Consider the following 15,889-nt stretch of genomic DNA (forward strand, 5'->3'; position numbering starts at 1 on the left):
ACACCTAAATATATTTGCAGAAAATAGCAGAACTACAAGCTCACAACTCATCAACTCAATACAACAAGTTGTGAGCTTATTTATATATCTGCCATTTACCCATTTTACCCAAATGTTCGTTCCAGCGTCATTTTTGCACCGTGGTGCTCTTGACGGAGTCTCCTACCTATGACACTCTTAGCGAACGATGCCCTCTTGAGTGTTGCCAGACCCAGGTCCCCTATCTTCACTGAGCCCGTGGGTCCCGTAATGAAGATGTTGTCGCATTTGAGGTCCCGGTGGATGATGGGCGGGGTTCTGGTATGGAGGAAGTGGAGACCCTTCAGGATCTGTCTGCACCAGCTCCTCAGCACTTTGGGCTTCATTACTTTGAAACGCTTTAAGTATCTAGAGGGAGAGAAAGGACCGAACATAACTTATGGGGGTGCACCGACACCTGGGTCGATGCCAGGATAAAATACTCATCTGAATCCCCACTCCCACCCTCCAACAATGCAAGCATGGAATCCTCTTCGCATTTGAGTAAATGGTCACGCCCCCCTGATAAAGCACCGTTTTAAACCGCGACAGAGGGGCGCCGTCTCAATCAAACTTGAGCCACGAGAGACACCACCGAGCGTGCAAGTTGCCGTGTCGAACGTTGCGAAGTTTGCTTCGCCGACTCAGCCCCGTTCGAGTTGCGACCCGATATGTACAGAATGGTAAATCATGTTCTGACGAGGACGTTTCCCCCATCGGCCACTCAAAGAGGCTACTGGCCAATCACAGCGCGTCCTTGCACAAGACAAGTGCACTGGCCAATCACAGCGCGTCCTTACTAAAACACGAAGAGGATTCCATGCTCCAGCTCCTCGGCACTTTGGGCATCATTACTTTGAAACGCTTCAAGTAGCTAGAGAGAGAGAAAGGACCGAACATAAATGACATGGTTGCACTGATGCTGGGTCGATGCCAAGAACTGATGCCCCACACCCTCCAACAATGCCAGGATAAAATACTCATCTGATGCCAAGAACTGATCCCCCAACCTCCAACAATCAAGCTAATTATTTTCCCATATGCACACGTTCGGACACTCAAGAGTCCCAAGAAATTGCAGTAGCGTAAAATACCCACAAAGTACTGAAAAACAAAGTGGATTAAAACCTACATGAGTTTTAATTGCTTTACCAGTATTACCTAACAAAAGCTACTTACTAGTTACACAACATATTCTTACTAAAAGAGGCACATTTTATGTCATACTAGAAGAGGGCGATAAGTAACAAAATGTGTAAATTACACATTTCATTTTAGCCTCCATGGCAAAATTGTCTTAATCCATTTCGTGGTTGTTGTCTTTGTACATGTGCGATGAGATAATCAATGGTGGGTTGTGTGTGTGTGTGTGTGTGTGTGTCATGCGTTTGCCTCTCATCTTCAGCACAACACTCACGTTTTTAGTGTCCCTGACGTCATGAGCTCCGTCACCAGGACAATGCACTTCTTCCCTTTCAGGGGAGACTCCCAGAAGTCGTAGAAGCGCACAATGTTGGGATGCTGGAGACCTTTGAGCATCTCCGCCTCCTCCTTGAAGCGCTGACGCTCCGCTTTGGACAACTTACGATCCTGGAGAGAGAGATGGACAGTGAGTGAGTGAGAGACGAAGGAGGGTGGGGGGCAGGAAATAAGGGCCAAAGGGATAAGAGGTATGATAACTATTGCCATAATACAGTACATACAGAGTTGTTAATTTCCTTGATCTTGTTTGTGAGTGTGCGTGCGTTTGTGCAGTGTGCGCGTATGCATGCGTACGTACACGTGTATGTAATTAGTGTATCCACATCAGTGCAGACGTCTACTCTAATTGGATCTTGTGTAATGTCCCGGCTGATGACAGGCAGCCAAGGAGTGGAAGCACCTGGGAGGAATCCAGGGCAACGGCTTCTTCAAGGAATAACAGCCAGCCTTTATAATAACATGATGCACAAAGTGCGAGCGAGTGATTCAGAGTGCTGTTCCAGTGAGATGTGATTCTGTTCACACTAGCTTTGCACCACCCAGATGTATCCGTGATTTTTAAATAAAAACCAAACACATCATCCCTGAAGCTGTGAATAAATAGTGTGCCTTCCCCCTTCTAATGATAAACGGAAAGACGACCACATCGGTCCCCAGGGGAGCCACGCGTTCGCCTCGCGCATCAACAAAGTCACACCCAAGCCAACAGACACTGCAGCAAAAGGTTACAGTTCATCCATCTCTCTCACCAGACCTCCCCCATCATCCCACATCACCCACGTATTCGCTTTCCTCACCCACACTACCCCTATGTTATATCTCTTCCCCTCCCCCCATATCTGCAATCCTTTTCCATCTCTGCACCCCTTAGCACCAACCACTCCCATCACCATCCCCCAGCATCCCACTCACACCGCTCCATCTGCCCTCCCCCCAAACAACACACTCCCCAACTCTGTACACGATTGTGTGGGACACGACACTAGCGAAAAGCACTTTCATAGTGTTATGGTTTCTTTAACCATAACTTTAAACCCACCCGCACACACACACACACACACCGCAGAGAAGGCTTACGTAACACAGACAAGCAAGGAACACATGGGCACGAAGCACGGTCCCCGCCCCACGCGGAGACAGACTGACATTAACAGCAGAATGTAACGAACACAAGCCGGGGGGTGATCTGATTAATTATTCAACAGGCGCGATCTCCCCTGTAAGAAGGGGTAGGCTAAAGGGTTCAAGTGCAACAAATAATACGTCAAACACAGATAAATATATATATAAAAAAAGGCTGTTGTGATGTAATGTATTGCAGAGGAGAGTCGTGATGTGGTGAATGATAAAACATGGCTTGCTTGTATGTGCGTTACATCCGGATATGTGCACAGTTGGGTCTATAATATGTGTGTGTGTGTGTGTGTGTGTGTGTGTGTGTGTGTGTGTGTGTGTGTGTGTGTGTGTGTGTGTGTGTGGTGGGGCATTTTCACTGCACTCCTCTCAAGTCCCATGCATAATTCAGTTCTGCAGAGAGCCTGTTCCACTGAGCCAAGCTGAGCTATACAGGGCTGACACTGGAGTTTGGGCTGAGCTAAGTTTGGCCGGGTTTATCCCCAAATGCACCTTGCTGCACCGAGGCAGGGGAAGGGAGGGGCACAAGGATCGACGTTGTCTATTCACTGTCAATTGACAAAAACGGAGGCAAAAGAGGAGGGTTGTTTGAGGTGCAGAAGGATCCGTTTACTTTTAGGTTGACAACCAGACCCCCATTCTTCCCCCTAGAATCTTCACTTTCCTTTCCCCAGCCCCACCTCTCATCATCATCCCACTTCCCAGCATGCTGCTGCTTTTCCACAAACAATTGCCCCCCACCCTAAACCTCACAAGGGGCCTCCATCGTTTGTTCTTCAGGAATCACACGGCTGTTCCTAAATAACCCCAAGTCCTCCCCCATCCCCCACGACCACCCGCACGCTACAGACTCTTCCTCCATTTGCTCTCCTGCATATCTGTTTTCCCTCTTAGCAAACACAGGGGCTCCTGCATAATTTAGGAGCCACATGGTGGCTCAGGCTTGTTGCACTTGGCATGGCAAGATATACAAACATGTGCACACAAAGGCATTTAAAGTATATCCATGCATGCCCCCCCACCCTGAGACACACACACACACACACACACACACACACACACACACCGCCCGCCCACCCAACCACCCCCCACACACACACACACACACAAATCATGCATCCTCAACACCACCCACACATGTCTCCGTCTGGCATAGGATCACTCATTCTGTTATTTTAATTGACAGCTGTGCTGTAATCAACTTGCAGGTGCGGATTTCAGGAATCTCGTCACGTGTGTGCTACACTCAGAAATAGCTGATCTACAAACGCATTACGGTGCATTGTGAGCTTGTAGTCAGAGCTGTCATTTTTGAAGAATTGTTGACCTTTATTTTTCACCTATTGATATGCTCAAGGGCACACTAAAATGAAAAGTGGTTAATAACTTTGCAAGAACAGAGCTACAGGCTGGCCATAGTGAAGTATGTAGCCACTAGCCACCAAGGCGCACACACAACTGGTAGGCGTAGAAAAAATGGATTGTGACATTAGCAGGAAGTAATCTATAAATCTCTGCTCCATTCGGCTGCCAGTGTGCCACCCACTACATCTCTCTCATGTTCAGCTATATTAGTGCAGCTGCTGTTGAGGGAGACTATATCAGCACACCAACACAGACTGTACTGATGTCTATGGACCATATGCAGACCGCGGCCATCTTACCGTATAAGTTGATGGCAAGGTGCTAACAAGGTGCAACTTCCCATAGACAGCCCATTCATCCAAACAGAAAAGTCCTATCTGATTGTATTACACAACATCAAACACAAACATTGCAGCTGTGTGTGTCGTTTGTTTCATAAAAATCCACTGTAGACAGAACATGTTATGAGTTACTTTCTGTCCTTGGAGGTGATTGTTTTTCCAAGTGTTGCAGTTGGAAGTGCTCGACTGCCCTGCGTGTGTACCAACAGTTTAGAATTTGCACATAATGCAGGAGGCAGCAGGACACTGCTTTACTGAAAACGAGTGCTTCCAAACTCTGATGGCAAGATGGCCGCGGTCTGCAAATGGTCTACCCGCTGCAACCCAATTTGTCCTTCAGGACACTAAATAAACTTGACCCTTGAGACCATAATGACCAAAGAAAACAGGGAGACCCTGGGAGGTAGGGGTGGGGGTGAGTGTATTTTAGAAAACAGTGAGACCCTGGGATGTAGGGGTGGGGGTGAGTGTATTTTAGGTGTAGGGGGGGGGGGGGGGGGGGGGGGGAAGAATCACACCTGTGAAGTGAGGGGGCGCTCTTATCATACATCATCTCATTCCAGCCAATCACAATTTGTGTCCTCACCTTTCTGTCCTCACTTTTTATCCTCAATACGTGCATTGCTCAGCCAATGAAATCATCGGTACACACAAACAGACAAAGCTGGGCATAGGAGGGGCTAGCCTTGCACCCCTCAAAAAAAGAAAGAAAAAACAATTAGAAATTTAACAAAGTAAAAATGAGAAAATCCTGCACAGCACATGTCAAAATAAATGTCAAATGTTTTGCATCTGCAGTTTTCGGCTTCGGACATTATCTTAATCAATTGTACAGGTTTTCTTTGCATCTTTGCAAGCAACACATATGGATTATGCCTTCTCAAGAACTATTGAAAAGTGTAAAATAACTTTCAAACATTTACATTTAATTACATGTGGTAGGATTTGCCAACAGATTTAGTTAATACATGAATTTCTAATTGTGTATTTGTGAAGGGGAAAAAACACATTTAGGCAATACTGTAAATCTGCAAAAGGCCATGAATAAATATTGATGCTCCCATATAACCCAGGAGAGGATGTTGGACTGCACTGCAATGAAAGCAAGTAGGCTACTGTACACTGATGTCTCCAATCAAATTAGGCTCTGTTCAGAGTCAAACTGCAGGCAAATCCAATTTGTTTCTCAAATCAGATCTTTAGAACCGACTGTCCACACTGTTATTTGCAAGTGATGAGATTGTATTTGTGTCTTAAGACATTGTCAACCTAGCTGCATTGGTTGCTGTGGTAATAACGTAACGACATAGGCATGAGGAATAGACTTTACTCGCAATGCAACATGCTGTGAGCACACATTTAGAAATCAGATTTGTAATCATATTCAAACCACCTAGGAATGTGGTTGAAATGTGATCAGCAAAAATGTGTCTCCACTTCTTTTTTTGCTGTTCATACATTAAAAAGCAATTTGATTCCATTCTTGATAAGCCAGAAATTTGATTTGGGCTCACAACGCGACTGTGCCTCATGTTGTGCCTGTAGATGTGCCATTTTCGTTGCGCAGCACCACCGTACAGCATGCATGGTGTATGTATATTTAGTGTGGTTGCCTATAGGCAAGCAGACTATCGTTATTGCACTCCAGCGCTTAAATCGTTGAAATAAATAGTTTAAAAACGTTTAAATCGTGCAATAACTTTCTATTCTCTCTCCGATTGGCCAGTGATTTGTACCCTTTGCACTCATCTGATTGGACAGTATACAGTGACATACCCAACTCAACTCTTCTAATTGAACAATATTCCTAGAGATAGGCAAACTGGCAGAACAAGACTCGCTCGCTGCATGAAAGATTAAGGAAGACTCCTTAAGACTGAAAATAGAATTTATTGTATTTTTAGATGCTCATAATAAAGTGCTCTGTGCTCATAGTGAGTTAAAATTAGCAAACGTTTCCGTCCTGGGGCCTTCGTCAGTGCTATGAGAGAGATAGACTTTGGAAAACCACACTTGCAATTCTGCATGATTGCATCTTTCTACTTTTATACGGTATTCTATAATCTGTCAATGTACAGATTGTAATTTCAATAGTATATTGTCTGATTCTAGGTCCCTGCTTAAGTATGTATGTAAATGTATACACTGTACAAGGCTCGAGTCTAGGCTATTTTTGAAAATTGTTGCCTATTAAACATGCCTAAAATAGGGACTCAATGGTTAATGTGGTTAAACAAAACCTACTGTAGGTGTAGAAGATCAGACAGTTAATGTTGCTTAACACATGCCGATAGACATTGTGCTTATACATAGATCTGCTTAAAGTGGAGCACTGCACTATTGGTGAACTTTTAAGACGCATAGCTTCCCATTACGACACGCATATTGGGCCGTATTAAGAGCCACTTAAAAACCCAGTTGAAAAGGTCATCTGGTGCAAGCCTGCCCGTACAATACAATATAGTCTACATCACTTGCAGTTAGAAGAGGAATATTTACATCATGCATCAAACTAAGGAATCCACATGCCGAATACGTGACACAATACAGACGGCAAGGAAAATGTCAAAAAGATACGACAAATTGACATGAACCCTCCTTCATGTAAAAGCTCTGCTAGAGGTTCACATGCACAAAGTCACAGACGGTATAGAACTCCAGCCATATTATTTCACAGTCTGAGTGAAAGAAGGGGTTTACATTTAAAAATCATCGCATACGTAAGCTGTGCATTCACTCTAGTTTTGTCAAGGGAATCGGCATGAAAGCACTTCCTTATTGTAGATCAGGAGGGCATGGTACAGTCAGGTAATATGGGGACGGACGGACGGACGGGCACACACACACACACACACACACACACACACACACACACACACACACACACACACACACACACACACACACACACACACACACACACACACACACACACACACACACACACACACACACACACACACACACACACACACACACACACACACACACACACCTATGAGGCTGAGGAAAATGTGGGCTGTTTATTAACGCCGTCGCTCATCCTTAGTCATACTCGCGTGCACACAGACGCAGGCCTGCCCACAACCGCTCTGTGAAGGCAGTAAAAGACGAGTATGGTCATTTACAGAGATGGATTCATCTCATCTCACACCGGAAATTAAGATGTGAAGTCTCTCGTGTGCTGCTGCTGCTGCTGTTGCGCCCTGCAAAGGCAAACCACCACCTGGGCCTAGCATTTATAATATTTATAATCTTACATGCATGACATTGCATTTGCATGCATGTATTGTCAAATAAATAACGGTAGTGGGTCACACACACCTATCCAGCCTTCATCAGTGTGATGAAGGCTGGATAGCCGAAACGTTTGTCCCTGTTCAAAAATGAAATAAATATTGTGAACTGAAGTCTTGGTGTGTGCGACCCACTACCGTTATTTATTTGATATGTTTTGAACGGGTAACGCACCTAAAGTCAGAGCACGGTGGTCACATGAAGAGTAATGCATGTATTGTCTAAACATGCCAATGCATCAGTGATACACAGCACTATTGAATACCAAAAGTTTGGGTATTCATTGCCATTACTGCAGTAAAGCTGCCATCCGGAATTTATATACCCCCCTTTTTTTTGTTTTTAACACTGCAGTGATTGGAGGTGGCCCTACACTTCCATCAAGAAATCAATATTGCACTTTGAATGCATCAGCACTTACTCCTGCCAATGTCGTCTGCTCTCTTTACTCGTTTAATGTTTGTTTTTTTAAGGCTTTGCCTCTTTTTAATGTGTCTGTTGTTTTGAAATGCGAAGCATCATGAGTTGTGGAGAAGGGTATTTTGCTCCCCTGTATGCCCAGTGTATATTGTGGAAGTGACAATAACATCTGATTGATTGATGTAGGTGTTGGGTTGGACACCTACTGGTTGACAAGTTGTACTGCCCAAATGCCAAGTGCAATATCTGTTCAGGCCAAGTATGGATTACCTCTTGGATAGATGTTCAGACTGTGTTAGAATCCCGGTTAGTATCAAAGCAAACAAAAAGGTAGGAGTGCACACCAATAGTGGGGAGGTGCTGAGTCTGCTGACCACGAGAGACAAACTTGAAAATAGAAAGTAGAGGTCGCACAGCTCGTAGTCACGATGCAAAAAAGACTGTTTATTGAGTTGAGAACGTTTCAGCAAACAAATTGCCTTCTTCAGGGTATGGGAATCCCGGTCATGCTCCGAAACAAAATATATATGTTCAACTTGGCTCTACACTTCCACTTTGTGTTTTCAACCACCATTTCCACTTCTTCACTCTGAGCTCCTCCTGCCTGATCCGTGGTTAACGAGGCCCAGATTAGCAATATTTTGGGCTTACTTTCATTTAAATTGTAAGCACAATAGCATGAAGTGGATTATGTTCCAAACTTGCCTTCTGCACTAGAATGTGGTCAGCTCTACGTGGGGTCCCCCCTGATGTGTCAGAACATTTGGCTAATGAGATTTGAGCCAAAAGTAGCACTTTGACAGCAGGAAGTAATGTCGTCGCTGTGGGGGAAAAATACTGTGTTGTAAAACGGTAATAACCAAATGAACCATAGTGTCCCTGTTCTGGCTGGAGCAGACATTACATTACTATGCTGGTAGAGGACCTGCTATGAGCCAGCAGATAAGATAGAATTCAACTGCATTGTGTCCCATCATTCTTGGACTGCAAAAGGATTTGGACGGTCGCAGCGCCTGCCTGTTATCACCTTTTCTCTTTTAGAGCCTGGCTACGCCGTTGCTCCATTGGCAGGCTCTGCTGTAATTGGCGTGCTGATCTCCTGGGTGACACAGTGAAATATTTAACATGACGGCGACTGGCGAGAAGATGATGAGACGGTGGCAGTGAAAGGCCAAGGGGGAGAGGACTGTGAGGGTTTTTCGGACTGCGCGCATCATTCGGCGACGAGAAGCCTGAAAAGACGAGTATGCCCGCACGCAGCCACGTCACATCACAGTGAAAGACGACAAACAAACTAAAATACTCTGAGCAACACCTGCCAAATACCAATACAATATGCAGGTCTATCAGGCTGAAAGTTACATGGCCCCTGTGCTGTGAATGGTGTTGGGAGTCAGTCAACAGAACACCGGCAAAAGGGAAATGACGAGGAGCCATGACTAATTGGGGAGGCTAAGCTGTCTGACACAGCCATTGATCATATTCACATAGTGGCCATTTTACTCGATGGTCATGGGGAAACCACACCCGGTTGGCTTTAGTTTGCACACACGCAAAGAAAAATAACTAAAACTAATTGTTGTCACAGTAATACCAGTGGCTCATGGCACCCACGCTTTTGCAACGGTGTGTAAGTGAGCAATTGCGTCTGGATGGAGGTGACCTGGAGTTCAGCAGCCTGTCTTACAACATGCATACCTCCTATTATAAACCTCTTTCCTGGCCAAAGACAAAGTGCGTAGGTACTAGGCAGCCAAACAAGCATCGCTTTTGTCGCACAAAACAAAGGAGGATGAATCGACTAAAAATTATCAGTGATTAGAAGCCTTCCACTTTCCGTCAAATACTAATTCTGCTTATGCAACAGTTCTGATATCTGCCGAATTCTGGCTAATTACGTCTACCTGGCAGAAAGAGACCCGACTTCTGGCATTTGATGGATGGATGGGTTTTGAAAGGGCAATTGAGGTCATTTCGAGCTTAAATAATCCCAAAATAGTCCACCTCCCGAGGGCTGCGGTTTAGGCTATTCTCCAGTGACTGGAGATGAGGCCACAGAAGAGCGCAGTTCTCCGAGATCTAATGTGGCTTTCCTGCTGCTCTCCAGGGGCCCTCCACTGCTCTAAAAGGGGTTCAAACGCCAAAGCTGCAGTCTAAAGATCAACATTGTACGGGGGTGCAAGTTCTCTAATCTAACCAGGTTTACCTTTTATTCAGTATAATTAATTTCAAAGGGTTTGTCAGATGACCGGTAGGGCTGGTGCATCTGGCTCATGGAGGCCACCTAATCTCAGTGGTCAGCTCAGGTTCCTCTGTGTTGGTATTGCGTTGTAAGCGTCAGTGTAGAGTCTGGGCATTTTACCAAGCAACCAATAGGTTATAGGTGGTGTGTTCCACATGAGGTATTAAAGTAAAACTAACCCGTTATGATAGTTGTTGACGACTTCTCCAAAGTCGGCAGGATAAACCTGCTGATAAAAGTAGTGGCATGCCACCCTTCTTTTTGGCTTAAAGGCTCACTTCACCTGTTGTTTTTACCTGGACTTTTTTTTGTTCTAATGTGAGGAGGCCAGGGTGAAAATCTTCTGACATAACACTAAATGCCTTCTGTGTCTGAGCTCACCCCAAACACATTTTTGCACAAATAGTTTTCCACCCGCTGTCCACTAACATTTTAATTAAAAGTTTTGATTTGAAAAGACTGAGATTCAATAAGTGGATTCACGTTTAATTACAGATTGGATCAAATCCTTTGTTTAACCACAGAGCACACTGGGTAGTTATGTCAGTGTCTGATTTCCACAGCCTTCCCAAAATACAACAATATGATGCAAGTTAAAAAGACCAGGTGTTATTTTGCATGGCCAACAAATCCAGAAGCACAACAGCTGCCAGTGACATCACATCCTAAACACGGCGTCTAACTCTAACCCATGCATGGTCAAGCATAACACACATACAGTCAGATGGATCCATTATAAATAAAACCCAGACGAGCCAACACAAGAATTTTGGGAACAGCTGTGGTGCTATGATACCCAATTTCACCCATCTGCCCTGGGACAGCATTAACCATGCATGACCAGCATACTGAAACTAGTAAAACCTAATGGAGCAAACTAGTCAAACCTAATGGAGCCAAAATGGACTTGTATAAATTAGAAAGTGACAGAATGTGGTGGAGGTAAGACGGCCATAGAGGCATGTGATCATGTTCTCAAGCTGTGGTTTGCACTTAAGACTGCCAAAGTTCTGGCTGGGTGGTGGTGTCCTGGGTTGACCTGCCCAGCAGGGCCTCTCTCTCTCTCTCTCTGCAGTGAGGGGGCACGGAGCCAGGGCAACATGCCCTATGCTCTTGATTCAGCAGAATACCCTCACCCATCACAGACTAAACACCACACGGGAGGCATGTACACAACAGACTTCACCCAGTTGGACATGATCCATAGTCACTGTCGGGCACAAACCCTAGTGTATGTCCAATTTGTCCATCCTTTTTTTTGTAGTTTTTTCATTAATTAATGCTCCATTTAATACTACAACCAGAGTGGGCCTGAGTTCTCATATCCTGACCTGCAAATGTATTTTCTGTTTAATCAAGATCTGGGGAAACAGGGACAGTCACCTGTTATACTGTGGGCAACGTTGACGATGGAGTGGGCCATATTTCACTCAGCTCTTGAGGGCCACTACAAGCTCAATGCGTTTTGCGCTTGTAGATCTGCTATTCAGCTTGTAGATGATCTGCGATTTCTGAATTGGAATGAAAAATGTATTTGCTAATTAATTGGAGTCCTGAAAAGATTTCAAATCCATCCAACAGCTGAAATCAATAATATATCGGTATTCTGATAATAAGTGAGGGTGGGGGGACGCATGTGGCCCCCGGGCCGACAGTTGCGCAATGCCCATGTATGCTCCATATAGTCTATAGTATACCAATGTGTACTCAGGACTTAAAGCAAAAAAATCCCAAGACTGAAAATGATTTTTTGGCAAATCTGCACTGATCTCATTAAATGACCACTATGAAATTCTCAGGACTGAAATCCGTCCCCAGGACTGAGAACTTTAAGCCCTGTATATAGAATATAAAGCAATTTAACACTTTTTAAAATTTCATTCAACATAAGATTGTTTATTCTAAACATAACGTAAAATCGAAAATAAGCGTAACTAAATAACTACAATGGATCCATTGGAACACCAGCCTGACAGAGATGATATGATCCATGATCAAACTATAATATTGTAATTGTAATGACGGCGGGGTGCACATGGACACATGCAGCCAACAGTGTGTGTCAGTGAAGACATTCATTAGTTGCAAAGTATTAACAACAAGCCTTTACCGTTAAGTTAACTTAAAAGTAACCTTTGTCTACATACTTCAGGAGATAAGTATGGGGCCACAACCGGATGCTGAGGTGTTTGTAAATAAATGCCCCAAATTCCAAAAAGCATTAACGGTCCTAATGAACTATTGTGACAATAGCCACTGTTTTTTTTATTTGGTCAGCTGTTGCACCTCACCCTCACCAGTACACAAGGGTTAGCGAGCGACCACAACATTGTACAACCCACTTCCCTACCCGTCACAATAAAATCACAGACACAACTACCGTACATACTATTTGACCAACGATATCATATCGTTGTTCAAATAGTATGTACTTATGACACAGAGTCTGAGTAGCACAAACAGCAAGCATAAGTCTTGAGTCCGAGTTTCTCTGTTGCAGACTCAGAGGGTGTGTCTGTTGTTGAGGTCTGTGCCATGAAAGCAGATGCAAGAGCCAATGTTCTCAGTCAGATCAGCCTACAGGGATGTATCTACCATGTCTAAAATGTGATTTCGCTACACATCATGTAGCCCAGTTCTACCAAGCATTATGCACCTGCTCATAAACAAGCTCCATGTATTATGTGTTCCGTTTTTGTGGAATCCACACTCTCCTCAATGATTTCTACAAAACACACACAAAAAACGTATTGGGTTCCTCATTCAATCACAGTTCTTCCCCTGATCCCCCTCAAATAATCTGTTGTTGTTCCTTCCCGTCACCAAATACCATTTTAACCATTTATGTAAAATGTCCCATGCGCATAATTGCGAGTGGATGGATGTGTATGCTCAGTATTGATCTGCAAAGGCTTCTTGGTTGCGCGCCAGGAGATAAATACCCTCCCCATGTTACACATAGCTTCCTTTCCTTTCAGCTGCCCGCCGCCGCAATGATGTCATCCGTCATTTCTGAGTTCCACTGCAGTGGCATACTAAGTAATGGCATGCTAAGTAATGGCTGCCACTTAGTTAGATTCAACATGCATGCCAGGAAATCTTCTGTGAGCTAGGCAGGCTTTGGTCTTGCATTTCTTGCAGTTACTGTTAAAAGGCATTTCCACCCCTATGACCTGAGAAGGAAAGCAGGGTTGTCAGGTTGGGGTTGGTAGGCAAGTTATCTCTTGCACAGATATGTTAATGTAGCACACTTTCCTCTGCTATATCCAGTGCCGGCCCTGAGCAATTTGGTGCCCTAGACAGGATTTTTCGTGATGCCCCCTTGAAAAATGACCATGGCCCTTGTGTTTTAAAGCACTGTTTTTTTTGGGTTAGGGTTAGGGTTAACCCTAAACCCTAACCCTTTTTTGCTTGGTGGATGCCCCCCCTCCTTTCATGATACCCTAGGCAATTGCCTGTTCTGCTTGTTGGGAGGGCCGGCCCTGGCTATATCCATGCAGGCTGCCCCGGGCGCAATCATAGCTGCGGTGTCACATTAAGTGCAGATTGACTCCGCAGCATCGTTTGCATACAGCTGGCCTACCGAGTACGGTTCCGCAGATTAGTCTATAGTCACTCATTAGTCTCTCTTATACTCCACTCTATCCACTGAGATAACTTTGCCCCTCTTTTTAAATCTCTAGACCATTTGCCCCTATAGAGCGTCGCAGTCCCGCCCCCTCGAGAGACCCGGAAAATAAATCCCCGTTCATTTTCCTCAGACTTTTCAGAAAGTATTTATTTAAAGACATTTACGCCGCGGACAAAGCCAACTCTTGTCGTGACAAATCATGACAATAAAAACAATGTTTTGGGCCAAACAAAGAATTAGAAAGTAGAAAAAAACAGGTCACAAGACTTTTTTTTCCTTCTTTGTAATTATTTGTTTGGTCCAAAATATTGTGTTTGTTGTCATGATTTGTCACGACTCGAGTTGGCTTCGTACGACGCTTAAAAAGGTCTTTAAATAAATACTTTTTGAAATGTCTATGGGAAAAATGCATTGGGATTCATTTCCTGGGCCTGGCGTCGTCATGAAAGGGGGAAGGGACTGCGACACTCTATAGAGTTTAATGTTTGTGTTGTCTGAACACAAACATTAAATGCCATTGACATTGAATGGAGAATTTACGTCATGTGTCGAATCAAATCGGCATATGTACAGTATGTCAGTGGGAACCCTCGGCCAATAAGGGACCACCATTCTTGATGATGATGTACGATGATTAGAGCGCCCCTCACATTTTTGAGTGGTGTAAACCACTCCTACAACTGACTTTGTTAGTCTGTCTGTCTGTCTGTCTGTCTGTGCTCAAAAAATGAGCACGGTTGCTATGGTCACCCAGTTCACACGGGTGTGATTTCATTACGTCAGACATTACGTCAGACCACGTAAGACCTTACACCACTCAGTTCACACGGGTGTGATTTTTAGTTTACGTGTCTGTCTGTCTGTCTGTCTGTCTGTTCGTACCAAAAAATGAGCATGGTTGCTATGGTCACCCAGTTCACACGGGTGTGATTTCATTACGTCAGACATTACGTCAGACCACAGCTGATCAGTCTATATAAGACCTACACCACTCAGTTCACACGGGTGTGATTTTTTAATCTCTAGATGATGCTAGCGCACATATGTTGGATTCCCAGGTAGGCCGCTGGCCTACTGAAATTTTAGGGCTACAGTTTAAAATGTGCACCACCTTTAAAATCTTCTCCCCTGGGTACTGGATTGGCAGAGACAGAGGAGCTGTGACATGCCTGGAGCAGTGGCTACTGATGAGGCCTTGTTAGTTATAGCCACGAGCCTCCCTGGTCCTGCTCCCAAGGGCCTCTCACCACCCAATGGTCTGGAACAAATGACCCACTTGAACAGGTCCCACTTTGTTTTTCATTTTCCATCTCACTGATCAAGAAGGGATTGTTGTTGTTAACGGCACAGGTTAATATAAACACGATTAGCTGATCTGGTGTCTGCAGGTGTCAGAAAAATGAGGAAATTAAATTTAAGATTTAAACTAATTGCATCGGGATATTACCGGGCACAGGTTGCATTGCCGACTGTTGGATTCACTTCTCTCAAGGCATTTATTGTTACACTTGCATTTACCCATGAAGCTATTTTGGTGCATTGGCCGTTACCTAGCTTGACTGAATCTGACTGAATCAGAAAGTAAAAAGTCATCTTCTCAGAAACGCTCCTACTGACAGACAGTACTACTGTAGAACCATTTAGGGTTGTCTACCCGTAAACTCTTGCAGTCACGTAAAACGGATCATTTAAAATAAATATTAATTTAAGTTTATTTAAGACTTTTTAAGGACACACAGAGACCTCTATTATAATCACCTATATAGCCAATTCTTTTTAAATATCCAACTGCTTAATTTCCTCAGGCATGTCTTTTCACACACGCCCAATGACACAAAATTACACGCTTGACCCATATGCCCGTCGCTGGCATATATACTTCCATGTTTCATGGGAGAAATACACAGTAGTAGATGTACAGTAGGGTATTTTCCTCACACCATGTTATCCTTTAAGACC

At 44.3% G+C, this 15,889-nt stretch overlaps 1 protein-coding gene across 4 annotated transcripts in view; it reads right to left on the bottom strand.

The window, feature by feature from the left end:
• Window positions 1-15,889, bottom strand: part of LOC306912416 (serine/threonine-protein kinase WNK2) — a 55,938-nt gene that overhangs the window by 34,811 nt on the left and 5,238 nt on the right. For all 4 annotated transcript variants that reach the window (XM_079488622.1, XM_079488621.1, XM_079488620.1 and 1 more), the window contains exons 3-4: window positions 1,436-1,608; window positions 167-387 (exon numbers count right to left, since the gene is read on the bottom strand). In XM_079488622.1, the coding sequence (XP_079344748.1) occupies window positions 167-387; window positions 1,436-1,608 (394 nt within the window). The remainder of the gene's footprint in view (window positions 1-166; window positions 388-1,435; window positions 1,609-15,889) is intronic.

This window comes from Electrona antarctica (assembly GCF_951216825.1).
Source record: "Electrona antarctica genome assembly, chromosome: 2".
NCBI classification, from domain to species: Eukaryota; Metazoa; Chordata; class Actinopteri; order Myctophiformes; family Myctophidae; genus Electrona; species Electrona antarctica.